The sequence below is a fragment of the Coniophora puteana genome, assembly GCF_000271625.1.
Source record: "Coniophora puteana RWD-64-598 SS2 unplaced genomic scaffold CONPUscaffold_1, whole genome shotgun sequence".
Taxonomy (NCBI): domain Eukaryota; kingdom Fungi; phylum Basidiomycota; class Agaricomycetes; order Boletales; family Coniophoraceae; genus Coniophora; species Coniophora puteana.
In genome coordinates, this window is record NW_006913053.1 from 1,333,321 (window position 1) to 1,357,845 (window position 24,525).

General features: G+C 52.3%; 7 protein-coding genes across 7 annotated transcripts; 3 read left to right on the top strand and 4 right to left on the bottom strand.

Annotated features, from left to right (window-relative positions):
• Positions 1-1,750: 1,750 nt before the first annotated feature.
• CONPUDRAFT_140912 (SPOC domain-like protein) lies at positions 1,751-5,030 on the bottom strand (the record flags this gene model as incomplete). The annotated part of the gene is made up of 14 exons (XM_007764978.1): positions 1,751-1,868; positions 1,915-2,074; positions 2,134-2,159; positions 2,222-2,706; positions 2,766-2,986; positions 3,041-3,219; positions 3,269-3,484; positions 3,535-4,107; positions 4,167-4,227; positions 4,285-4,456; positions 4,517-4,648; positions 4,702-4,756; positions 4,805-4,960; positions 5,010-5,030. 14 exons carry the CDS (start codon positions 5,028-5,030, stop codon positions 1,857-1,859), a joined length of 2,469 nt encoding a protein of 822 aa, XP_007763168.1. The 3' UTR covers positions 1,751-1,856.
• A 194-nt stretch (positions 5,031-5,224) lies between these two features.
• CONPUDRAFT_94624 (uncharacterized protein) lies at positions 5,225-11,978 on the top strand. Its single transcript, XM_007764979.1, has 10 exons — positions 5,225-5,386; positions 5,437-5,524; positions 5,575-7,211; positions 7,263-7,560; positions 7,608-8,466; positions 8,518-8,740; positions 8,796-9,137; positions 9,191-9,616; positions 9,670-10,535; positions 10,592-11,978. Exons 1-9 carry the CDS (start codon positions 5,261-5,263, stop codon positions 10,066-10,068), a joined length of 4,398 nt encoding a protein of 1,465 aa, XP_007763169.1. The 5' UTR covers positions 5,225-5,260; the 3' UTR covers positions 10,069-10,535; positions 10,592-11,978.
• A 2,024-nt stretch (positions 11,979-14,002) lies between these two features.
• On the top strand, positions 14,003-15,448 carry CONPUDRAFT_140915 (uncharacterized protein). Its single transcript, XM_007764980.1, has 4 exons — positions 14,003-14,211; positions 14,345-14,541; positions 14,636-15,163; positions 15,190-15,448. Exons 1-4 carry the CDS (start codon positions 14,148-14,150, stop codon positions 15,343-15,345), a joined length of 945 nt encoding a protein of 314 aa, XP_007763170.1. The 5' UTR covers positions 14,003-14,147; the 3' UTR covers positions 15,346-15,448.
• A 181-nt stretch (positions 15,449-15,629) lies between these two features.
• CONPUDRAFT_133769 (chorismate synthase) lies at positions 15,630-17,460 on the bottom strand. Its single transcript, XM_007764981.1, has 6 exons — positions 17,337-17,460; positions 17,179-17,256; positions 16,894-17,116; positions 16,555-16,829; positions 16,179-16,486; positions 15,630-16,091 (listed from the first exon to the last, which is right to left on the bottom strand). Exons 1-6 carry the CDS (start codon positions 17,424-17,426, stop codon positions 15,839-15,841), a joined length of 1,227 nt encoding a protein of 408 aa, XP_007763171.1. The 5' UTR covers positions 17,427-17,460; the 3' UTR covers positions 15,630-15,838.
• A 385-nt stretch (positions 17,461-17,845) lies between these two features.
• On the top strand, positions 17,846-21,114 carry CONPUDRAFT_133770 (uncharacterized protein). The gene is made up of 5 exons (XM_007764982.1): positions 17,846-18,098; positions 18,157-19,171; positions 19,244-19,623; positions 19,676-20,289; positions 20,345-21,114. The coding sequence occupies exons 3-5, from the start codon at positions 19,377-19,379 to the stop codon at positions 20,864-20,866; spliced, it is 1,383 nt and encodes a 460-aa protein (XP_007763172.1). The 5' UTR covers positions 17,846-18,098; positions 18,157-19,171; positions 19,244-19,376; the 3' UTR covers positions 20,867-21,114.
• Positions 21,115-21,727: 613 nt separating this feature from the next.
• CONPUDRAFT_68865 (uncharacterized protein) lies at positions 21,728-22,519 on the bottom strand (the record flags this gene model as incomplete). The annotated part of the gene is made up of 4 exons (XM_007764489.1): positions 21,728-21,810; positions 21,902-22,060; positions 22,261-22,308; positions 22,423-22,519. 4 exons carry the CDS (start codon positions 22,517-22,519, stop codon positions 21,728-21,730), a joined length of 387 nt encoding a protein of 128 aa, XP_007762679.1.
• Positions 22,520-23,337: 818 nt separating this feature from the next.
• On the bottom strand, positions 23,338-24,510 carry CONPUDRAFT_46589 (uncharacterized protein; the record flags this gene model as incomplete). The annotated part of the gene is made up of 9 exons (XM_007764409.1): positions 23,338-23,417; positions 23,470-23,496; positions 23,576-23,707; positions 23,761-23,811; positions 23,866-23,938; positions 23,995-24,000; positions 24,054-24,188; positions 24,246-24,317; positions 24,370-24,510. The coding sequence occupies 9 exons, from the start codon at positions 24,508-24,510 to the stop codon at positions 23,338-23,340; spliced, it is 717 nt and encodes a 238-aa protein (XP_007762599.1).
• Positions 24,511-24,525: the final 15 nt, after the last annotated feature.

A 24,525-nucleotide genomic window follows, 5' to 3' on the forward strand; every position in this document is an offset into this window, starting at 1 on the left:
GGGGGGGGGGGGGGGGACATGAAGTTCATGTTCAGGGGGTGGCCATCGGGCCTGAACTCAAACTTTTTTGTGAGCTGCCCTGCAATGACATCAACCCCTTTGCCTGCATCTCACAGTCATTCAGAGACAACAACAATGATGACAACAACAGTCCCAAAGATGGCGCACCTCAAGACAATGACACAAACATGGACAACAAGTCTGATCTGTTTGACAGCAATAGTAGGGAGTTCAACAACGATACTTGGATGGGGCCTGACAACATGATATCTCGGATCCTCCACCCCGGTGACGTTGTTGGTGATTCAGCATTGAATTGGTGTCACAGACTCCCTTGGCGTTGGCATTGAAATTGGCTGGCTTCACTTATTTGATGCTAGTGCTGAGGACTTGGCCTTGGGCAAGTGACGTTGTGTTTCTAGCAAGGGTTTCTAGGTGATTAAAACACTTCATAGCACATATCTCATTGTTTCTACATAATATACAGGATTTTTTGTAGTTCTACCAGATGTCTACCCTACTATGTTCAAGGCACTTCAAGAGGGACTCAGCCTTAGAGGGGTGGACTGTCCACCCCCCGGAGGTTCAATTCAGAGGGGGGGTGGACAGGTGGACTGAACTTAAGGTCGAAATGGTACAGTATATGGTTGGAGCCTTAGCACTGCAAACACTCTTGGGAGGCTATCTCAGAAAGGCAACATATGTCATTGCCACCGCTCCAAATGTAAACAACAATTCTAGCCCCACTGTAGTGGAAACTGGCCTATCAATATGAAACTCGCTGTAAGACAGCCCCATTATAAACACCTTGCAGCTTTTTTTGACAAATCCTCTGGGGTGGACTCAGACATTGCAATTGCATTTCATCCATAACTACATAAAACACTCTGTGATGCACTTCAAGGCCATCAGGAACATTGTGAGTAGCTGGTTTGGGCTTGTACAGGCTTGTACAAGGCTGTCGGAGCTGGTACCAGAGCAAAGTTCACAAGTCAATCAGAAGAACCAGGAATTTCACAAGTTTGCACACCCTGTTTGTTGCTACCAAATATGTTCATTGCTTACTGACTAAATAAATGGGGCGCACAGCCAACAAATATGTGGAGCGGGTGAGAGAAAGGAAAACAAAGGGAAAGCTGCAGACTTAAATCAAAAGAAAAATCTGCTGGGATTTGAATGCATGACCACTGAAACACCATACTAAGTATGCCATTGCGATTATAATCTTAACTGTTGCGCCATGACGCCATTAGAATAGCAGGTAACTTTAGTCAATATACCCCACATTCGAGGGACTTAGTGAACATTTTATCAGTCAGGCTATGGACACTTTTTGTCCTCAGCCAGGGGATTCTGATGCTACAAGCTGAATATCATGCCTACTTCTGTTTCATGATTCAATTGTTTGAATACAGTACTTACTATCATACATCAACTACTGTATCAAGGGCATACTGGTGTCGAGGGTTTGAAGGAAATTTTCACCAAGTCCCTCAGATGTGGGCTATATTGACTAAGGCTACCTGCTATTCTAACGGCATCGTGGCACAACGGTTAAGATTATAATTGCAATGACATGCTTAGTATGGTGTTTTGGCGGTCGTGCATTCAAATCCCAGCAGATTTTTCTTTTGATTTAAGTCCACAGCTTCCCTTTGTTTTCCTTTCTCACACCCGCTCCACATATTTGTCGGCAATGCCCATATATTTCATAAAATATCCTAAATAGGCAAAATACAACCTTGCCTCGCCTTGTGGTCTTGGCTGACCAGGCACAAGGCCTGGAAAGTCTCAAAAGTCCGACCAGAAGGTCACGATCTTCCTGATGGCCTCAAGTCAATCATCAAATCCTATAGCTACATGATAAACTGCACACATCAGATGCTTGTCGGCCAAATATAAGCCAAAACTCACATTACTGGCTGTTGATTCTGAGATGTCTGAAACTCCACCCAGGTTTGCAGCCTCGGGACTACTGATGAGACTCATGCCTCTGCCTGATTTCTTCACTTCTGCCCAAAATGCTGGGTTACCTGGCGGAGAAAGACAGGATTCTTTCAAATCTCGCAAGAATCTAAGCCAAGCACATGAGTCAGCTGCACTTGAAGAGAGCAGTCAGCTAAGGGTACGAACTTGTTCCAGGCATCAATTTCGTCTTCCTGTAACCAAAGGGCGACTGAGTCATTACCCAGCTTGCTTCAATGCGCGAGGGAAAGCTCACCTTGAGACAAGTTTCCCGTAACGCGGTTAAACAACTGATCAACTCTTTATGCCTGCGACTCGCAAAGGGCCGCAAAACAATCTCTTTGATAACGTACGCCATGTCTTCGACAGCTTTCGTGACGAGATCACCCTGGGCAATGTTCTTCTTAAAGTCTTGCAGCGGATATGTCGTGCCTATAATCCGTCCTCGCTCGCGCCCTGGGTCTACATCCGTGGATGCAAGTCGCGCAGGCGTCGGTGGTGGGTTTGCCTTTGCACCAGACTTGGGTTGGTCAAGCAATAGTTCTTCGTCCTCGCTCTCCGTCTCAGAACCTGCGTCTGCATCCTCTGAAACCTGGTTTGTGTATGGCTCTTGTGAGGTAGTTTGAGATTCGGAGGCGGATGGCTTCGGTCCCTTGAGATCAAGTAGCAGCATTTCCTCATCGTCGTCTCTGGCGCGCACATGGCCGTCTTTTCGGGCACGCTTGGCAGCTCTTTTGGGGACTGTGCCAACCCGTAAGTAACCTCGCTGAACGTTAGGCAACGAAGGAAACGGCACGTACTTTCCTTGACCTTGAACACGGTCTGACACTCCTCGACAGCCTCACGAGCGCGCTTGACTGCACGCTTTGGTGGATCAAAGTACATGACGAGCTCCGGATGGGGCGGCGCCAGTGGATTCGAGACGACATCGTTCACGATTGCACTATGATATAGTGCTTGTTTGGTTCGGTGTATAGCTGGATTGTACGAGAGACGGGTGTCGAACCAGGGTTGACGATGTCTGACAACCGGGTTCAGCCAGCCAGACAAAAATGCATCGACTGGAAAGACATACCCGTCCTCGTCTTTTTCACCAGCATCCATGAGATCCATCGCGTCAACAAAATTCTCCATTGCCGACATTTGCTCCGAGGTTGGAAGGTAAGGATGAGTCGTGATCGGGTCGCCTTTCTTTGACACCAAGTGTTCAAGGGGTGCAAACGTATATTTGCGTACATCATCTGCAAACGGCATCTATAGCTCAACAGTTAGCGGGGGGACAGTAGAGACGAAGGGGACGCACCTGGACCCAGAGCAGACAGTCTACTTTATCGAATTGGCTGGGGCATAATACGCCCATCTTCGGATCGGCCCCGTCCCTCATAACCCAGCGAGCGATTGCTAACACGTCTTTATCCGCCATCGCTTGCACCACCGAAGAGAGTGTGACTTGTTGCAATGCAGAAGACGGGTCTGCCCACACGTACTGAACCTCACCCATAGAAAAGTCGCGGCGAAACTAGAGGGTTATTTAATATCGTGGATGACGGAAGAAAAGACACAACATACGTTTTGTCGATGAAAGAACCCGCATATATCGATTCCCTTCTTCGTCGGGAGCTTGGGGAACTGTCCGTCAGGACAAGGCGCATAAGTAGCCCCATACTTGAAGCCGCGGATAAGCTGCTCCTTTTCGACCTTCTCTGGTGCATTCTTCTTCTTTACGTCCTCGCCTTCTTCGTTGTCTTCATCGTCCGTGTCGTCTTTGCTCTCGCTGTGGTCAACGTAGTACTCGGTTCGCATCCTTAGCTGGCTGAAGACGGTCTTCTTATCTTCGTCCACTTGACCGTCCACGTCTTGCGTCTCGTCCTCTGCGTCTTGCTTTACTGCCTGGCGTCTGGCGAATTTCTTCCAGCTCTTGGGGCGCTCGAGCATGGTACATTTGCTCGTCTTGACCAACACCTCCATCGCTTCGTCAGGTCGCACATCCACGTCACCAAGCCGGAGCATAGTGCCCATGAGAGTAGACTTGGTATCTTTTGGTTCTGGACGGTACCTCTCTTGCAGGGCTTTCTCGAATGTACCAACTTCGCCATTGCTCAACGACGAAGTGAACTTGGCATAAAATGCCTCGTTCTCGAACTATCAAGATCAAGGATGCGAGATTAATAAAATTACACTGTAAATGACTACAGACTTACCTTTATGTTTTTTTTGCCTTCTTCTTGATAACCGATTTCCTCGTCGTCGAAGTCAATGCCCCTGTTGAGTCGGTTATGTTAGCAATGTATCCAATTTAAAACATGGAAGCTGACATACACGACATCGAGAGAGATGTGCAAGGCGTTCATCTTGTGGACGGTAGCTTCCCAATCCTCAATCTCCATTGGGTTTTTGCCGTCTGTGAGAAGGACGATTTTGCGCGTCCAAGTACGTTTCTTCTCGAGATATTGATCCTGAGTCTCGATGGCAACTATCAAAGCGTCAATAGCTGGAGTATACGTTCTGTTATCAGTAAAATCACCGTTCATGATGCGACTAAAGGACGTACGGTCCCCAGAAGTTTCAGAAGGTTTCAAGGTGTCGAGCTTGGCCAAGGTGGTTGCATTAGGCTGACCAATGGGAATGAACTCGGTGACATGGTCATATCCACCATTCTTTTCGTTGACAACATTGTGTGTGTCTACATACTAATAAGTACAAGTGGCTTCAGTAATTGCACGGCTGGAGGCTTACCATCGGAGCCAAAGATGATGACCCCGCATTGTTCGGTTTTTCGTCCGTGGAATATCTACTAATAATCAGGTAAAGTTTCTAGGGGTGATATATAGAGATTTACCATATCTTGTATCCTCAGTTTGACGTACTGAAGTGAATACTCGAGACTGGAGACTTCCCGGGTGCGCTCTTCGCCGGTTGGACCAGGAGGAAGGTCGACGATGCGAGTTTCCACCATTGAAGGGGAGATGTCGACGAGGAACATCGTCACCGTATACTAGCCCGTCGTCAGCATGGTTGAGTGAGCACGTTGTTGGTGTACGTACGCCTGCGCGGTCTGCAACCATGGTGTTGGCGGGAAGTGAAGTCAGTCTGAGAGGAGTTCAGTCACGTCGGACGCGTTTCGACTAATTGGGTGCACGTGATGGGCGTGATGTTTATGTTCTCACGCCACGGGTGCTGTGAGTGTGACTGGAGTGTGACTTGAGGTGAGAGGCGAGAGCATTGCCACGGGTTTTGTTTCGCGGAGGACGCGACTGATATTTCGGCCCAATTGACGCAGCGGACAGTCGGGAGCATGGCCGGCTCATTCCAGCCCCAGAACATCTCCCTCCAGGACCCCCAGCAGTATCCCCAGTTCGCCCACGTCCCTCAGACCGTCAAGAATCTTCCCCCAAAGGAGAGGCTCCAGCTTGCTATCAATGTGAGCCTCGCCTGCCTCTGTCCTCGCCCGCATACACTCACCCCCAATAGCGCATAACAGAACTCAAACGGCAGGGCTTCACGCCGGAGACCAACCCTGAGATTATCACTTTGCAAAAGTTCATAAACACCGCACTCAGTAAGTCGCCACCTCTGGTCCTTTTCCCTCTCTTATCCGCGCTCCGTTAGGCAAGGGCAATTTCGACCCCACCCAGCTTCATGCCATCGACGGTCAGCAAGCTATCAATGGCCACGCTCAGCCTCTACAGAACGGCGTCCCTCTCAATGGCCAGTCCATCACATCTGGCCCCGTTCCCTCCCAGCCCGTACCCCCGCCATCTTCCACTCCCGTCTCCTTCACACATGACCAAATCAACGCCCTTCGCGCCCAGATAATGGCATTCAAACTCATCTCCCGCGGCCAACCCGTCCCGGACCAGCTTCAGCAGGCCATCCGCGTGCAGAACGCCTCGGTCCCAGAACTTGACAAGCTCCTCCAGAACCCCGACCTCAGCGCTCGTATCCTTGATTCAGCCGTCAAAGTTCAGAAGGGCGTCGTTCCACCAGGTACTTCTCCCGTTCCTACGCAGGATCACTCCGCTGTAGCTGCTGCAGCTGCAGGTGCCGTCAAGGACGAAGACCCTGCCGCCCCGTCGTTTGTCAACGGAGAGCTCTCAAAAACTCAGCTGCTCGAAGACGACTCGAAAACGGGCGTTTATCCATACAATGCCCTCCGCTACCCTTTCACTCACCTCCAACGCCCGAAAGACCTTGATCCCTCGCTCTTTGCTTCGCGTCTACAACGCCTTCTTATACCCTCGATCACTCCCGCCGGCCTCGATGTTCATCATGTTATCAACGAACGTGACAGGTTTATCGAAGCACGCATACAGCAGCGAATCGGCGAGCTTGAGTCTTTGCCCGCTACTATGGGCGAGGGCGGCTTCGATTCCATGACCGACGACATACTCAACGGATCGAATGAATCCGAGAACGAGCCACCCAAGACGGTACACCCGCCCGTGGACGAGAACGCGAAGCTGCAGGCACTCATCGAACTCAAGAAACTCCGGCTGCTTGAGAAGCAACGTGCACTTCGAGCATCCGTTGCCGAGCGTCTTATCCAAGGAACTCTTCTCCCCTTCAACCGCGCTGACTTCCGTCGCAATCGTCGCCCAACTCTTCGTGATGTGCAACAAACAGAACAGCTGGAGCGCCGGCAGCGAGTAGATCGTGAGCGTCGTGCGAAGCACAAGCACGTTGAGCAGCTCGGCGTCATCTGTGCTCACGGTCGTGAGGTGGTCGCGGTCAATCGCAGTGCTCAAGACCGTGTGCTGCGCCTTGGCCGCGCCGTTCTGAGCTTGCATGCGGTAACGGAGAAGGAAGAGCAGAAGCGCATCGAGAGGATCTCCAAGGAGCGTCTCAAGGCTCTCAAGGCGGACGATGAAGAGACATACATGAAGCTCATCGACTCCGCCAAGGATACCCGTATCACCCACCTGCTCAGACAAACGGACGCGTATCTCGACTCTCTCGCCCAGGCTGTCGTCGCCCAGCAGAACGAAGCCGGTGTTCCTCCCAGCGAAGGTCCTGTTTCTGATGAACCAACGAACGAGGCCACTTTTGGCGCCCAAGTCGATGCCGACGCTGTCGACGATAAAGGCAAGGTCGATTACTATGCAGTTGCCCACCGTATTTCGGAGAGGATCACGAAGCAGCCTGGTATTCTTATCGGCGGCACGCTCAAGGACTATCAAATCAAAGGTCTCCAGTGGATGGTCAGCTTGTATAACAACAAGCTGAATGGTATCCTCGCAGACGAGATGGTACGAGCATCGACCACATGCAGATGCGATGCAGCTAACGATATTTGATAGGGCTTGGGTAAAACTATTCAAACCATCGCACTTGTGACCTTCCTCATCGAGGTGAAGAAGCAGCGCGGCCCCTACCTTGTCATTGTTCCCTTGTCCACCATGACCAACTGGTCTGGCGAATTCGCCAAGTGGGCCCCGGATGTCAATATGATCTCATACAAGGGTAACCCGGCGCAGCGACGGGCACTTCAGAATGACCTTCGCATGGGCCAATTTCAAGTCCTCCTGACGACATATGAGTACATCATCAAGGATCGTCCTATTCTCAGTAAGATGAAGTGGGTGCACATGATCATTGGTATGTCTACAGTATTTTTTATGAATTCCTCCGCTAATGGTATGTAGATGAGGGTCATCGCATGAAGAACACACAGAGCAAGTTGTCTCAGACCCTCACACAGTACTATCACTCCCGTTATCGTCTTATTCTCACCGGCACTCCACTACAAAATAACCTTCCCGAGCTGTGGTCACTGTTGAATTTCGTCTTACCCAAGATTTTCAACTCTGTCAAGTCATTCGACGAGTGGTTCAACACACCCTTCGCCAACTCTGGGACAGGGGACAAAATCGAGCTGAACGAAGAAGAAGCTCTTCTCATCATTCGCCGTCTGCACAAAGTCCTTCGCCCCTTCCTGCTTCGTCGTCTCAAGAAGGACGTCGAGAGTGAGCTGCCCGATAAGGTGGAGAAGGTGATCAAGATCCGCATGAGTGGCCTGCAGAGCCAACTCTACAGACAAATGAAGAAGTTCAAGATGATTGCTGATGGTAACGAGTCCAAGGGGAAATCCGGCGGAGTCAAGGGTCTCAGTAACGAGCTCATGCAGCTCCGGAAGATCTGTCAGCACCCCTTCCTGTTCGAGAGCGTCGAGGATAAGGTCAACCCCTCCGGCATGATCGACGACAAACTCATTCGGTCGTCTGGCAAACTCGAGCTCCTCTCTCGCGTTCTTCCCAAGTTCTTCCATACAGGTCACAGAGTCCTCATCTTCTTCCAGATGACGAAGGTTATGGACATCATGGAGGACTTCCTGAAGTTCATGCACTGGAAGTATCTTCGCCTCGACGGTGGTACCAAGACCGAAGAACGAGCTGAGTATGTGCGCTTGTTCAATGCCAAGGACTCCGAGATCCAAGTCTTCATTCTCTCCACTCGCGCCGGAGGTCTAGGCTTAAACTTGCAAACCGCCGATACCGTCATCATGTAAGTCAACCCTGTTCACAGTCCGTTCCTTCGCCTGACATTATTTGCCAGCTTCGATTCCGATTGGAACCCCCACGCCGATCTTCAAGCCCAGGATCGTGCGCATCGTATTGGCCAGACGAAAGCCGTACGCATTCTTCGTTTCATCACGGAGAAGAGTGTGGAGGAAGCCATGTACGCAAGGGCACGGTTCAAGCTTGACATTGACGACAAGGTCATTCAAGCTGGTCGTTTCGATAACAAGTCTACGCAGGAGGAGCAAGAGGAGTTCCTCGTACGTTCGTTTTAGATCGCAGCAACTGATGTCAATTTGCTCAACTTCAGTCTAGCGTTCCATTCTTGAAGCCGACCAGGACGAGGAAAACGAAGAGGCCGGTGATATGAACGACGACGAACTGAATGAAATTCTCGCCCGCAGTGACGAAGAAGTTGTCATCTTCCGCGACATGGACCAAAAGCGTGAGCGTGATGCCTTGCAAGAGTGGCGTAACAAGGGCGGACGCGGCAAGCCACCGATGCCTCTCATGCAGGTCGAAGAGCTTCCAGACTGCTACCAGACCGATGAGCCTTTCATGCCCAAAGAGCTGGAAGATGTTGTTGAAGGCCGTGGTCAACGCCGGCGCAATGTCGTCAGCTACAACGACGGTCTTTCTGACGAGCAGTGGGCAATGGTGAGTGTCCACCGTTTCCCGCATTCTGAGTTTAGCGTTGAAGTACTCTCCAGGCCATCGAAGATGGCGAGGATCTGGAAGAGCTCGTTGACCGCGCCCGTGGTCGGAAGGAGCGGAGGGCAGCCAACAAGCTTATTAAGGATACCGAGGTTTCCGGTCGCGGCACGCCAGCTTCAGACAGTGGCCGAGGACGGCTCAAGAAGGGCAAAAGCAAGGCCGAATTCGGCACGCCTGTACCCAACAGCAAGCGCAAGCGAGGCATGAAGTCGATGTCTGCCACGCCGTCCGTCAACGGAGACGAGGATGACGAGGATCGTGGGGACAGCAAGAGGCGGAAGACGAAGGGTCCTGAGCTCTCTGCTGGCGTCAAGGACAAGATGAAGAAGGCCTTCAACGAATGCTTCAAGGCCGTTTCCGCGTGCGCCGACGATACTGGGCGGAAACGATGCGAGCTTTTCAAGGACCCGCCGGACAGACGGGTATGTCGTGTCTTTACTGCCTCTTAGGCGTCTGTGTCCAACATATCCTGTAGGATTACCCAGACTACTACCAACTCATATCACAGCCCATGGCACTCTCGATCCTGCGCAAGCGGATCAACTCCAACTACTACAAGAGCATCACCCAGTTCAAAGCCGACTGGTCGCTCATGTTCAACAATGCGAGGACGTACAACCAAGAAGGATCCTGGGTCTACATTGATGCGAACGAGATGGAGAAGGTGTTTGATGCCGCTCTGGAGAGGACGACCGCAGGTTCGGGTCTGCCTGGTGCAGCACCCTCAGCTGCAGACTCGGCCAGCGGCTCTTTTGACGGAGCGCTCACGCCAATGGACGAGGACGATAAGCCCGTGCGGTCTCGCGGTCGCAGTTCGACGCGAAAGCAGGTCATCAGCGACGATGAGTATTTGACGCCGAGCGATGAGGAGTAGACGTGATGATGGACTTTTTCTTCTGTTGTTATGATTGTGTAGTACTTCCGTGCTAATGTATAATATACACTGGGCTTAGGCAACATTTAGACGCACTCTGAGCTGGAAAGACCAAAGGGAAAGCAAGACCCGATATAAATCGTTCCAATGCGGAGCTCATGGTGAATTAATGGTGGCAAAGGAGGTGAAAAGATACCAATACATAGGAACCCGAGCGGGAAAGGTGGTACTCTAGAAGGAAACGTGATATGTATGTAAAGGTAGTATGGATACGTGCATGCAGATGCTTGTGAAAACAAAAAATACAGCCGGGTGTAAGAGAAGCTAGTTGGCTTCCTGCTGCTGGGACTTTGCCTTGAACGTCTCAAGGATATGGTGTACACCAGACGGTTCGAGGACAACCTTGGTACCGTCACATCTGGCCTTCTTGGTGAACTCGGTACAAAGCTGATTGATATCCGCATCCTGAAGTAGATGACGATTAGCTACGAATGAGAAATAGAGAGTCAACGAGGCCCACCTTGAAACAAGGATGCGAAGTGATACTACGCCACGCCTTGAGCACTTCAATGTTCTGTTCGCTCTGCTCGGTACGGGGAAATGCTGTCCCTTCGCAGTTGACGAAATTGCCTTCGATCGTGTCCACAATCTTGCGCAGCATCGGTGACGACGCTGCTGCTGCTGATGCAACTGCAAAAGGTGAATCGCCTCCAATTGGTGGAGGACCGGCGTTGGATGAGAAGGGCGACTGACCACCTTCGGCGATTTTACGTGACATGACTTCCCTTGTGAACGCGTTTGAGTTTGTTAAACAATTAGCTCCGTTCTGCCGCTGAGACTGAGACTGTTCTTCGGAAGCCGACGGAGGACTGTCGCTTGGCTGGGACATCCCCCAGCTGAACGGACTCTGGGAATTCGACGTACTGGACTGCGAGGCAGGCGACGAAGACTGGTTGTTGGTCACCCCGTTAACCATTTGCGAAGAAGAAGTAGAACTGCCTCCAGTGCTGTTGTTGCGCGCGGCATGGGAGACGGGTGACATCGATGGTGTCTTGACGAGGGCATTGAAGTCAAGCGGAGAGTGACCACCAAGCATACTCCCTCCAAACAGTTCGTCTAAGCTCGTGCTGTGTGGAAATTCGTGTGACTGTGGTGGCGAATTGGTGAAAGTAGGTGGCGATTGAGTGGTCCAAGCATGTGGTGACAAGGAAAAGCTGAAGTTAAAAGGGTCCATCACGTTACTGTTGGTTGTAGCAGAGCTGGTGGACGGGTCGGGACTCATCAAGTCCATACTTGGATCAGGCGTCTCGGCAAACGACATGAACAATGGGTTGTTCGCAATCGTCTTATACTGGTCGCGGGAGGGAAGAGCATACTGGCCGTATGGCGAGTTATCAACTTGCATGCTACTGTTGGCGTTATTTGCCAAGGCCCCGTTGCTATCTGATGGAACATCGTCGATTATACTGAGCATATTGGAGTCGAAGGTGGTGAGCGAGTTCCAGTCAATATCGCCGTTGGCATTCGAAGACTGGGGCTGGTCGACTGACTGCGACGGCATGGTGAGAGAAGTGTTATCAATCGAAGACGGCATTGGGCTGAAGAAGTTGAATGGCAGCTGTCCTGATGGCTTGGAAGGGCCGGCAACAGCGTTGGACTGTTCTGACGGTTTAGGTACCGTAAAAGTAAACTGGGCTTGTTTGAGCTGCAGGTTCTCCTGCTGAAGGCGGTTCAGTAGATCCTTGAGATTTTCGTTCTCTGCTGACTGTTCGTCGTTCTTTGCTTCAAGAGCTGCAACCTTATCTTCAAGCTAGTTGGGCCAGGATCAGACAGGCACGAGCATGCACGGCATGGATGTGTCTCACGTCTTTGACATGCTTCTCTTTTCGTTCTCGGAACGCTCTCTGGGCGGCCCGGTTCTGTTCCTTACGCTTGAGCAAACGAGCCTCGTCCTATGAGAGAAGTGTGGGATATATTAGTACCGGTGATAAAGAGGGGTGGACATGGTGAATGGGATTACCTGGTGGTTTCCGGTTGACTTGCGCCGAGAGTTAGCAAGTCGTTTGGAGGAGGGATCATCGGCTGAGAGGTCCATGAAAACGAGTGAGATACTGATTACGGACGAGGAGAGCCAATAGGCTGCACGCACCTGTGTGCTGGTTCTTAGAGGAGGGGCCCTCCATCGAATCGTCGTCATAGCTCGCCTTACGCTTCAGGGAATCGTCTCCGTCGGCCCGAGAATACGCGATAGACTGACGTCGGGATCGAGATTCGTTGCGTGCGCTATCTGGGCTGGAGCTGCTGTCATCGGACTCGGGGTCTACAGAGGACTGTGGGGGCTGGTTTTGGATGGTCTGAGGGTCGACGGCGGTGCTGGAGGAGGGAGTGGGCTGGTGCGAACCGTCTGCGAGTGTGCTGGGGAATTGTTTTTGGAGGAGGGCGAGAAAGTCGTGATCTGGGAGCTGAGAGAACTGGGAGGGAGTCTGGGAGAGATCCCAGAAGGCATTGAGGCCCGGAAACTCCATGGCGCTGATGTCTTACAAAGCAAGGATGAGGATGAATAGGCGGATTCCAAAGCCGCAATCGGAAGGGTCAAGGCCGGTGCAGGGCGTGTGCGGGGAGGGAGAAGAGGGAGGATGACAGAGACGAAAGTAGCGAGGAAGATGACTAGTGGATTATAGAGAGAGGTCCACCGTCGAAATGGAGGAGACGAGATGCTGGACAGTGCAGGGGATTGGTTCCCCGACAAAATCACCTCCTCTCGGTCATCCTTCGGCGGTCGTGGTATCTCACTTGCTTACAAACTCCTCCTCCTCCCTTCTTCGTCCATTTACTTATTTATTTTCTTATTTCTACCTGATCCCTTCCCCTCATCTTGCCGTCGGCACAGTGGCCTCGTCACCGATAACCCTCTTGCCATCTCCATAAGGGGCTGGTTAACCCACACCTGCACCGCATATCAGAAACCCCCCTTGATTGTCTCGTTCTTCTCCCCCCCATCCCCGGTCCCGAAGCAAGTCTTGACTCGATTGACTCGACGATCATCACGGCCCGCATACTCAGCCGTCTCGGTCTCAATCCAGCTTTCCCCCTTCTATGCTTCAGTGTGCTTCAGTGCTTACCTCTTCCTCTCCGTCAACGACATTCTTGCCCTCCTTGTCTTTATTCTTGCCTACATCTTATACTGTCCTTGTACGAATCACTCGCGTATCCGGAGATAACTTCTGGATAACATCAAGATAGACGCAGTTGAAATTCATCGCACAGACAGTGCCTCATGTTCATCAGATTCATATTGAATCGTTGCTGTCTTCGGCGTAAGTCCACCATGCATCTCCGACAAGCTCGTAGTAGCTCGTAGTAGTATTACCATTGGCTGCTACACATTCTGATTGTATTTTGCATTTATACGTTGCTTAACTATCAGCGCTCGGCTTTCAGGGAGATAGCGATTATGATAAGTAAACTGTTTGCTCTCGCATGACGAACATATGATGTATCCGGCAATTAACCTATGACAAGACAATGCTCCTCATGTCGGCCTGATCATCCAAACGGCTGCCGTACAACATTGGTTATTCATATAAAATGAACGTTAAGCAGCATTGCGGAGTTGTGACTTTGAGTCCTTAATCCACCTCCATGATTTGCTCATGAGAGCAAGCCCCTGGGTTTACCACCGCTCTGCCCCGGATTATCCTTGTGTTCATTTCATCAACGCAGCTATACTCATCGACGCTAACAATGTTGCCACGTTCAACGCACGTTTGACTGGGACAGGGACTGAGCGATGAATCCCTCGTGAATTCCAGGCACGCGCTGCCATCAAATGATACAGGGGCTATATACTTAGCAAGGTGAAATAGCCCCTGTTGGATCATCGAATACGTCAGTATCTGGTCCCGACACCGCCACTTTACCATCTGTGTGCGCTCCTCTCACTAGTATCGCCCCACTCACTACTGCGCGCGCCTGTCACTGACAACACTGATTGCGTGCTGGCAACGCTTGCCTAGGTTGTTCCTCCTAGTGTAAGCAGGTGCTTATCTCTCCCAGCACGCCAGGCCCACAAACCTATCATGGCTGTTCCAACGAGCCCACCCTCCCTGCCGAAGGAGCAAAAACCCTCTCAGGCACCCACAGGTAAGTCCATACTTAGCGTCATGCCACTTTCATATCCTGAAAGACTCATCAACTGGACTCAAACAACGCGATCGAACCTCTAATCGGTTCTCGCCCTTTTATCTGCGCGCCTTCTGCCTGGACGTTTCCCCAGATCCTCCTGTGGAGGCCAACAATGCCGTAACTTATGAAAGAGGTACAATGGATGACAATTTGTCGTTGGACGATCCTGAATCCGTCGTTGATAACGATGAAGACGACGAGATAGGCTCTGACACCGCCAGCCGCCGCTCACGCGAGCTCCGTTGTTCGTTCAGCCTGCCCGTGCTCCCCACACAAGCACTATCGAACGTACGTTTCCCCTAACTTTACGCCCTATCTATCATGGCGGCTAAACAATTTCGATGCGCATCCTCGCCAACTACACCTACTAACCTCGCTCCAGCTCCCACCACCGTCTGCACCTACACCAATCCCCCGCGTCCGTTTCAATTCGCGTGTACGTATCACAGGCGGCGCGCGCCGTCGCCGTCTCTCTGACGGCGCAGCCTCCTCCCTCTCCGGCTCCCCCGCATCATCCATCTCCGCGCCCATCCACTCCGCCACCCACCTCTCCGCCAGAGGATGGGGCCCGCTAGGGGCCCGTGTCAGCCTCCTCGCCTCCGGCCGCGACCTCGGCAACCCCCAGCCTCTCCCCCAGCCCGCACCTCAGCCCCGGTCGATCCTTCGTACGCCCAGCTCTCATTCCCGCTCCGCTCGGAGCGCCCCCGATGATTACGGAGTGCAGTACGCAGGTGGACACCCCAGCCAGCGGAAAGGCAGATATGACAGCGACGTCGACGAGCGCACCCCGCTTATGTCGCGCCTATACTACGCCCCGGATGACATGTCCGCCGACGAGGAGCGCGAGTGGCGTGAGCAGGTTATCAACGAGCACTTTGGTCGGTGGCCGCAACGGTTGCTCAATCATCATGTGAGTTTGACTGTTTTTTTTCCTAGAACCTCCCCGAGCTGGACATGTTTGGGGGACGTCCATGTGCAAATGCAAGAAATCGATGGCGCGTGCTGACGACTTCGTGCATACAGTGGTGGTGGTGGAAAATGGAACCGATCGTGTGCTGCCTCTGTCTGGACTGCTCGGAAGAGGATGAATGACCCCATTTTCTCAGTCGGCGTTGACTCGCTCCACTGGCATGTTTGTTCGTTTCTATGTTGTACTTCTTGGTTGCTTTTGTTTTCAGGTCCGCTGCCCATTCTAACGTATCTAGATTGAGCGATATACCTACTGTCATATGGTTTATTTATAGCTTGTAGTATAGTCGGAATACACGTGAAGGAGGTCCTTCGTTGTTGTTTGTAAGGACAGGTGTGCGGGTTGCTAGTGTATGCACATGCTTCATCCCGATCCCATTGACAATTGGCTGACTGAAATAACTTTCGGACAACGCGGACGAGTTACTCCGCTGTTGAGTTTGATTCAACAAATATCTATAACATTACACCCGTGCTCACGTTCATATACACTAATCTATAGGGAAGGCAATCACTTGGGAATCCATTCGATGGTGAGAGAGGGACGGCAGAGACAGCCACACGTAGAAAAAAGGAACCAGCCCTAGCACCCGTTCCATCGGAGGCAGTCAAACGTCTACTGGGGCGGCATAACCATGGTTGGCGGGAGGGTCGTGACGGGGGGAAGACCAGCAGCAGCGCTGCGACGTGCGCCCTGGATAAGCAGCTGATCCATGACGACGAGAGCAGCCATGGCCTCCACGATGGGAACGGCGCGGGGGACGACACACGGGTCGTGACGGCCCCGAGCAGCGAGCTCGCCTGGGGTGCCGTCGTACTGAGCGGTCGCCTGGGCCTGTGAGATCGTGGCGGGCGACTTGAAGCCGATCCTGGGGAAAAAGAAGAGAAGCAAAGTGTGAGAAGGATTACAAAGACAGATGATAGGTTGCTTCGACTCGGGGATAAAAATAGCTTACCGGAAGTAGATATCCTCGCCGTTGGTGATCCCGCCCTGGACGCCTCCACTCCAATTGGTTGCCGTGCCGAGGCTGCCGTCTTCCTTCTTCACGAATGCATCGTTGTGCCGACTGCCTGGCACTTCAGTACCGCGGAAGCCAGACCCGATCTCGAACGCCTTGGTCGCGGGGATCGACAGCATGGCATGGCCGAGCTTGGCCTCAAACTTGTCGAACACCGGCTCACCAAGCCCAGACGGGACATTGCGGATAACACAGGTCACGGTACCGCCGATCGAATCGCTCGCGTCCTTGGCCCGCAGGATACGCTGTGTAAAAATCAAGGCGGAACCGCAATTTAGTTTCACAATGCCCGTGGGGGTGAGAGTGGACAAACCTTGGTCATACGCTCTCCCGTTTCGAGGTGCGGGCAGCGCGTCGGGTGCTTGTCAACTTCCTCACGCGTAATCGTAGCAAGAAGCTGCCTGAACTCTGGTGAGAGTGCGTCCTCAGCTTCATCATTGTCCTCGTTTCCGTCGTTGGGAATGAGCGATGGGGGAGCAACGGTCGCGGGAAGGTGAACCTTGCCTACGGAAGAGACAAAGGCAACAATCTCAACACCATAGACCTCCTTCAGATAACGCTCCGCGATCGCTCCGGCAGCGACACGACCTGGCAACCAAAAATGATTAGATTCGATGAGAGCGTGCTAGGCACGAAAGAAGACTAGACTTGCCGATGGTCTCGCGGGCGCTACTACGGCCACCACCGCTGCTAGCCTTGACACCGTATTTTTGGAGGTAGGTGTAATCGGCATGGCTGGGACGAGGGTAAAGATCGGTCTCAGAGTAGTCATGAGGACGCTGATCCTCGTTCTTGACAAGGAGACCAATGGGTGTGCCTAGAGTGACGCCGTGCTCGATACCGCTTTGGATATGGACGGCGTCCTTCTCGTTACGCTGATAGGGAAATACTGATGAGGACAAAAATAGATCTAGATGATAATTGAATGTGGACTAACAGGAGTGGTGAGGTTGCTCTGGCCGGGACGTCTACGGCTGAGCTGAACCTGAACATCTTCGGCGGAGAGTTGAAGACCCTGTGGGACAGAGTGATGAACGAGTGAGCGAAGAGATGGCAACGCGCCAAGGGAGCGGTGTGGGATGAAGTTGAACTTACAGGAGGGCATCCATCGACGATGGCGCCGACGGAAGCGCAGTGGCTTTCGCCGTAGGTGGTGACGCGGAAGAGAGTACCGAAGGTAGACATGTGGACGTCGGGAGGTCAGATGGCTTCTGGCGGGATGGGGGTGGTGGGTGGAGGAAAGAGATGAGATTGCGAGGGAAATATAAGGCGGTTTTGTAGGGCGGTGAGGACGGAGATGGGAATGGAATGCGGTATACGTCTCCGACTGGGTTGGTCTATGATATGGCAGATGAGGCTAACGGATGCTAACGATGTAGGGGGTTATGCGTTTTACCAAGGATGTACTGCAATGTTCGTTAGATCAGTCTATTAGCGGGATAGTTTGATGACAAGCCTAACGGCGTCCGCTACTGCAAGGAGTAATCTAGCCAATGCGCGTCCGCCTATCCATGTCTGCCCCTGCCTGCCGCAGATCACATCCTCGTCGATCCGTGGGAACAGCGCACTCGACTGCACTCATCCATGAACACCGCAAACCAGTCCGCAAACACGTCCGGCTCACGCTCCCGCCCGCAGGCTCGCAAACGCGCCCACGACGACGCCGCCTACTTTGGCCCTCCCGCCCCCGCCACAAAGCGCACTGCCCAGGAGAGACCCGATGGTGAACCACGCGTGAAGAGGAAACGCGTCGATCCATCGTCCACCGCTGCCTCAAGACGGGCAGACAGAGCAGCTGCTGCTGCATCTGCCGCAGCAGCAGCAGCAGGTCCAGAAGAGAGCAGTACCCGTAGTCTGGTCCGCACACACACTTGTTTGCATGACCCGACGGCAGAGAATCTGACATGCAGCATAGATTGATTTGAAAGCGTTGCCTGACCCAGTCCTCTATCGCTATCTCTCCCACTTCAACCTCCTTCCCGACATCCATCCCTCGCCCCTCCTATCAGACGATCCTCCTTCCCCACACTTTCTCTATGGCACCGGCAGGAACACTTCCCGCGCTCTCAGTCCCACCGTGCTACCCACACCAGCCAATAGACCGCGTCGGGATCCCAAGGAGCAGAGCCGCAGACGGAGCTCCCGTCTCCTAGAGGAAGCCCTCAGTCGCCCTCCAATCATGTCAGACGTCGCAGACGTCCACGTTGTGCTGGCAGAGATGGCAGAACGTCATCTAGAAGGACTCTCCATTAACGAGATAGACACTCTGGCCTCCTTTATGGTCAAGACCAAATGCGAATAAGTCTTTGTCGTGTCCACGCGCACGCGCTCCAGCTATGTACCGATGAAGTCATCTTTTTCGCCTTTGTTCCTCGAACCCACTTGTAATCTCCTGACACAACAACCAATCGCTGCAGTTAGACGAGCGGCCCGCGTTCTACATGGCGACCCGGCGGGAAATCGCGGTGAAACATCAGATTCTCAGAACCAACATACTGGCAAATCCTCACACGTCCCTTCTCCTTGCTTACCATTACGGAACTTGGTTGCCTATCGGACGCGCTGGTTGCTTGACGGCTCCTGCTTATGTAATCCCAGTTGCTATCCCCGTTCCTGTTGTCACAACGTCGTTGCAATGTTGCGATGCTCTTTCAGGAAAGTCCGACCAAGTGCGAACCGCCTGGAGCCCCTAATCCTTTCACAATTTGCGCGTCGTCCTCCTCCCTTCGTGAGTGTCAAATCCCGAAGAAATGGTAAGAGCCCTCAGGCAGTCGTCTGGGGGACGCATGCACCTTCGCAATTGTCTTCTGACCTCCCCGTTGCATACCTATAAAATCTCGAATGTCTGGGCATTTCGTTCTCCATTCCCTTTCCTCCCTCTTTCTCTCCTTCCAACTCTCTTCGCAGCAGAGCTGCCTGGTTCTGGTTTTGTACGTTCGAGTCTCAGTCTTTTCGCGTCCTCCCAAGTAACTAATGATCTTTTCCTCTCTCTATATCTTCAGAACCATCTCTAGGATTCTTCTTAGCTCTTTCATCTTCTGTGAAGATCTTCTCCTAGCGTGCACCCGCCCCTGCTTCTTCGCGCTCCAAGCCTAGTGCTCTTTGCATCCCGATTTCTATCCTCTCGCGCCCGCCATGAAGTTCTCGGCAAGCCTTTTCGTCATCCTTCCTTACTTTGCCGCACTGGCTGCCGGCCTCACTGTACCCGTCTCTCCCGGCCTGCTCGCTCGTAAGGGCGGCAATAACAACGGTGGCAACACTGGCAACACTGGCAACACTGGCAATACCGGTAATACTGGCAGTACTGGCAGTACCGGCAGCACTAGCAGCAACGGTAACACCGGTGGCAACAGCTCAGCTCAGGGCGAACAGTCATCACTCAGTAAGTACACCTCGTTCGATGCCACTGCAATACGTGCTAACGCATCCTTCAGCGCTCGATCCTAGCGTCATTGCGAAGGGTTTCGAGGACAATGGCCAGGACCAGCCCGCCGCCGGCCAAGTTGCCTCGCTGACGTCGTCGAATAACTTCATCAACTTCTGCGCTACTACCGGCCAGACAATCACCAATGGTCAGCAGGTCCAAGGTGGTTCTTGCAATCCCGCGCCTATGGGCCAGATTCCTTCCACGTCGAACATGCCCTCCGCCAAGTTTGTCAACCCAGTCAACATGCAAAACATCGCTGCCAACACGCCCTTCAATGTCATGCTCGCCATCCAGGGCATGGAGACCGGCAACTTCGTCAACGCCGAGGAGAACTACTTCTCAGCGCCACAGCAGCTCAACTCGCAGGGTCAGATTGTCGGTCACTCGCACGTCGTCATTGAGCAGTTGGACTCCCTCACGCAGACCACGCCCACGGACCCTACAAAGTTCGCCTTCTTCAAGGGTCTTAACGATCCCGCCGTCAACGGCATGCTCAACACGACCGTCACCGACGGTCTTCCCGCTGGCACGTACAAGATCTCGACTATCAACTCTGCCGCCAACCACCAGCCTGCACTCGTCGCTGTTGCTCAGCATGGCTCCCTCGATGATGTTGTCTACGTATGTTCCTTTCTAATTTTGCTGATATCTTCTTTGAGCTGACAATTTTTCTCAGTTCACTGTAGGCAACGCTGGAGGCAACACTGGCAATAACAATGGCAGTGGCAACACCGGCAGCACTGGCAACAACGGTAGCTCGTCTACGGGCAACAACGGCAACAACAATGGCAACGGCAACAACGGCGGCACTGGCACCTCTTCCTCATCTGGTGCCTCGAGCTCGTCGACGTCTGCGGCTGGAGCTGGCAACAACAATGGCAACAATGGCAACAACGGGGGCAACAACGGGAGTAACGGGGGCGGCAACGGTAGCACTGGCACTTCTTCCTCGTCTGGTGCTTCGAGCTCCTCGACATCTGCTGCCGGAGCTGGCAACAACGGCAACAACGCCAATGGTGGTGGCCAGAACGGTCAAGGCAATGCCCAAGGCGGTAACGCCAAGGGTGCCACTGGCGGTAAGGCCACCGGCGGGCAAGGCGGAAACGGAGGCAAAGACAGCGGCGCACAGAACGGGAGCGGGAACAACGGCGGGAAGAACCGTCGCCTCTTCTCCTTCCGCCGTTCGCGCCTTCACTAAACATTTAGCTTGGTCTTCACGGGTGTGCTCATCGCGCGGGTCGCCCTGACTCTTCGCCCGCTTTTTTCTTCTTTCCTTTGAAAATTCAGCACCCTTCTTTCTAGTACTACTACACGCATATTCTTGCTTTTCATTCATTCATTGTTGTGTACTTGTAGGCCTTGCTCGTTTGGCGTTTTTTGTTCCACGGTGCACGCGTAGCTTCATATGTTGGTTTAGCTAAAGCTGAAAGAGCCTTTTTGGAATCCTCACATGTGTGATATATGCTGAGACGCGTGAGGGTGGCTCAAGCGCTGATTTAGGCTTATCTGATCATCAAGAACGTGGAAAAATGATGAACACTGCAGTGTTTGTGCAAAACAGCATATACGCATTGCTCCTGATGCCAGCACGCTCACGATTTACACCACAAGTGCATTTGGAGTTCGTCCCTTTCGTGCGTCCTGATCGGTAGTACCGTACGATGCGATAATTCCTACTACTTAGTACTACTTTCAAGGGTTTCCCAGTGAGGCTCATGGCGGCGTTCGACTGAACGGTCCTAGTCCTCCACCTCCACGCCCGACAACAAATTTGACCATGATACAGTTTAAACACTGTTCCACCTTCAGATGTCAGGGGCAAATGGACGCGATAGCATCAAGCTAGCTTAGCCTTGGCATACTACTACGTAACGGCTACTCGACCTTGGTTCCATCGAATTCCATCCCAGCCTGGGGACATGTCGGTCACTGAGTGAGCAATTAAGTCGATCACTCAGTTTAATTTCGTACAACCTTACTTGTGCTGCAGCGAGGCCAGTTGATCGCTGTAGTACGTCACGGCGTGTCTGATTTAATCTGAAACACCTATGGCACTCGGCTATCTACCGCGTGCCGCAAGGGTACCTCCGAACCATCTGGAACTTGCACCGAGGGCAAAGATACGAACGTGTGCAACGTCGCCTAGTAAGAGTCAAGCCAGAGGTGCATGACGTTGACCACGTTTAAAAATATCGCAATCAACTGTCATGCACGCCGACTGGCAGTGGTCTACCTATATCTGTGGACACGATTGGTGGCACGGTGGCGCCGGGTGAACCGAGATTTCGAAGTAACCCGATCAGGGACCACACGGAGACTACGTTTCCGCCATCAGCACCATGGGACCGGGTATTGTGGTCCTTGCGAATGTTGAGCGCTTGAGGGCTTAAGACTGTTTGACAGGCACGTTGTAACGCGTCCATCAGTTCTAGAGTGTCCACCTGCCAGTGTGACCACATTTAATAAGCGTGTTGGACACTTTAAAACAAGCCTAAACCAATCTCGAGCTTGCGGCACAGACGCGCGTCATGGACTAAAATGAACCTATTCATCCTTTTAGCTGCTTGCGAAGGACGCATCTAGATTACTTACGCCGTGTTACCAGAGAAGGTTTAATGCTAATGCCGTGAATCTCACAAGCTTTATTCATGGACACATGCAGTACAGTTCAATAAGGGGAACTAGGCTTGGCATAATTTGTAAAGTCGTCAAGGCGGTGGTGTCAAAGTGTAGCAGTTATAAGGCGTGGCGTACCTTTATCTGAAGGTAATGCTCCAAACCTTAGTTCCAGTAGGTTGGCAAATGACCGACTGGTGTCGATTTTCCGGATATCACCAAATCCATATGGCATTAACGAAATTGGAACTCAGAGCAAACCCTCAATGTGCCCGGATAGCTCACTGCAGTTCTGAGCACCGCGTCAATCTAAAGCCAGCGCCGCCATGGGCAAGGCTACCCCACTGCCAGCTCCGAGACATGGTTCAGCCTCCCGATGAAGGCACAATGGATGCCTCGGTAGCATGTAGAAATGCCGGTTCTGGAATCACAGCAGATTAGAGAGTGGATCTGAGATCAAAGCTTGTCAAGACGTGTCGTTCACATGAGAGGATCATCTCGGACGAGTTGCGGGTAATGTGCCTCCGCAGCTCACCGACGACTGAATTAGCCTTTGCCTCGAGGAGTCCACGGTGATTAGGCTCAGGGCAGCACCCGGCATCACTTATAGCTGTGACCCTAGGCATTCTCGCTACTCTGGCACTTCGCAAAAATCCGCGAACCTCCCACCTCCTATATTTAGTGGCAAGGCAGGTCGCGAGCACTGAACACAGAGCAGTCGTGCGCGTGAGATCTCGATACCAGCCGGCCGGAGTGTTGGTCCCGATGCAGATCTCAGATTTCCAAGTAGAAAGCTGAGTATGTTGTTGACCGAGGTGAGAATACCGAAGGAGATACTCACAAGGCACCTAAGTACCGGAGGCTCTTGAGTCCAATACGAAGAAAGCGGCACTCCGCAAGGCTTCCTTCTCTTAATTCATGGTAAGATATATGTACCATGGGTCTCATCTGATTATTAGTTGTCCCCGAAAGAGCGGTATGCATGCGTTACATCGCGCGCATGCTGGACATCGATATTCAATGGGGAGATATACGTTACGGTAGCAAGTGGCGTTACTTCGATGGCAGGGCTTCAGTTGCTGGTCGCTTTTCTAGAATTCCATCGACGATGCCAAAGTCTAATGCTTCTCGGGCTTTGGGTACCGTAAGTCTAAGATGGCCCATCAATTGCTGCTGCGAACGTACCTGTCATGAAATAATCGCGCTCTAGTGCTTGCTCTGCAGGAATCATCCAGCTTAGATAAGAATGTATAACTTGAAATTGAAAGTATCGCACCGAAGCGTGCCAAACCGTTGGCTTCACTCTCGCCCTCTTTATTGCAGTGCCGCTGGTAAATCGAAGTGAGTAATTGACGGACTCTGAGAATCTCCTTTGCATGGATAGCAATGTCCGACGCTTGACCGGAAGCACCCCCAGACGGTTCTATACACGAGTCACTTAGAACATCACCTTGCTTGGTCAAGAGCGGAACCCACGATGTATCATGATACTGGCGTTGGGGAGACAATGCCGCTTCCCTTTTTCACCTAGGGAAGGGGACATGATGAGGCTTCATATGATGGAAAGTGTCCAACACACACCTGCAGCAAGAAGCAAGGAACCCATGGAGCATGCCTGCCCTACACAGTATGTGTGTATGGGCGACGAAACGTACTATATTGCATGTCATTAATTCTTGAAGAGGGGCGATTCAGCGTTAAGATTCAGACCTGCATCTACCGCATGTGTCAAGTGAGCAATCAAAACATGTAGTCAAGGAGCCTCTCACGGTGTCATAGATAGCGAGACCTGCAGTGACGCTACCCCCCGGAGAATTAATATAGAGGTGAATAGGCTTCGAGGTCTCCTCAGCCTCCAAAAACAACAGCTGCGCAACGGTAAGAGCAGAATCGTTGTCGTTTATCTGTGAGCCGACACCATATGTAAGAAGCTAGAATGGATAATTTTTCGACGTACGCACGGGCCCATATAACATGATTACGCGCTCTCGAAGGAGCCGCGAGAAGATATCATACGATCGCTCGCCACGTCCCTATGGATCAAAATCAAGAAAGATTTGGCTCTGAGGGACTAGACTGACGTACAGTTTGTTCTATGACTATGGGGACGAGGTTAGCAGAAGGTGGTGAGGACCATTGGGTTGCCAGAGGATGATATCGTCGTGAAGAAACACGTATGGGTCGTGTCAAGGTGCGGGTAGCATTGATGGCTGAAGCGCGCAGCATATCCAAATGCTGGTG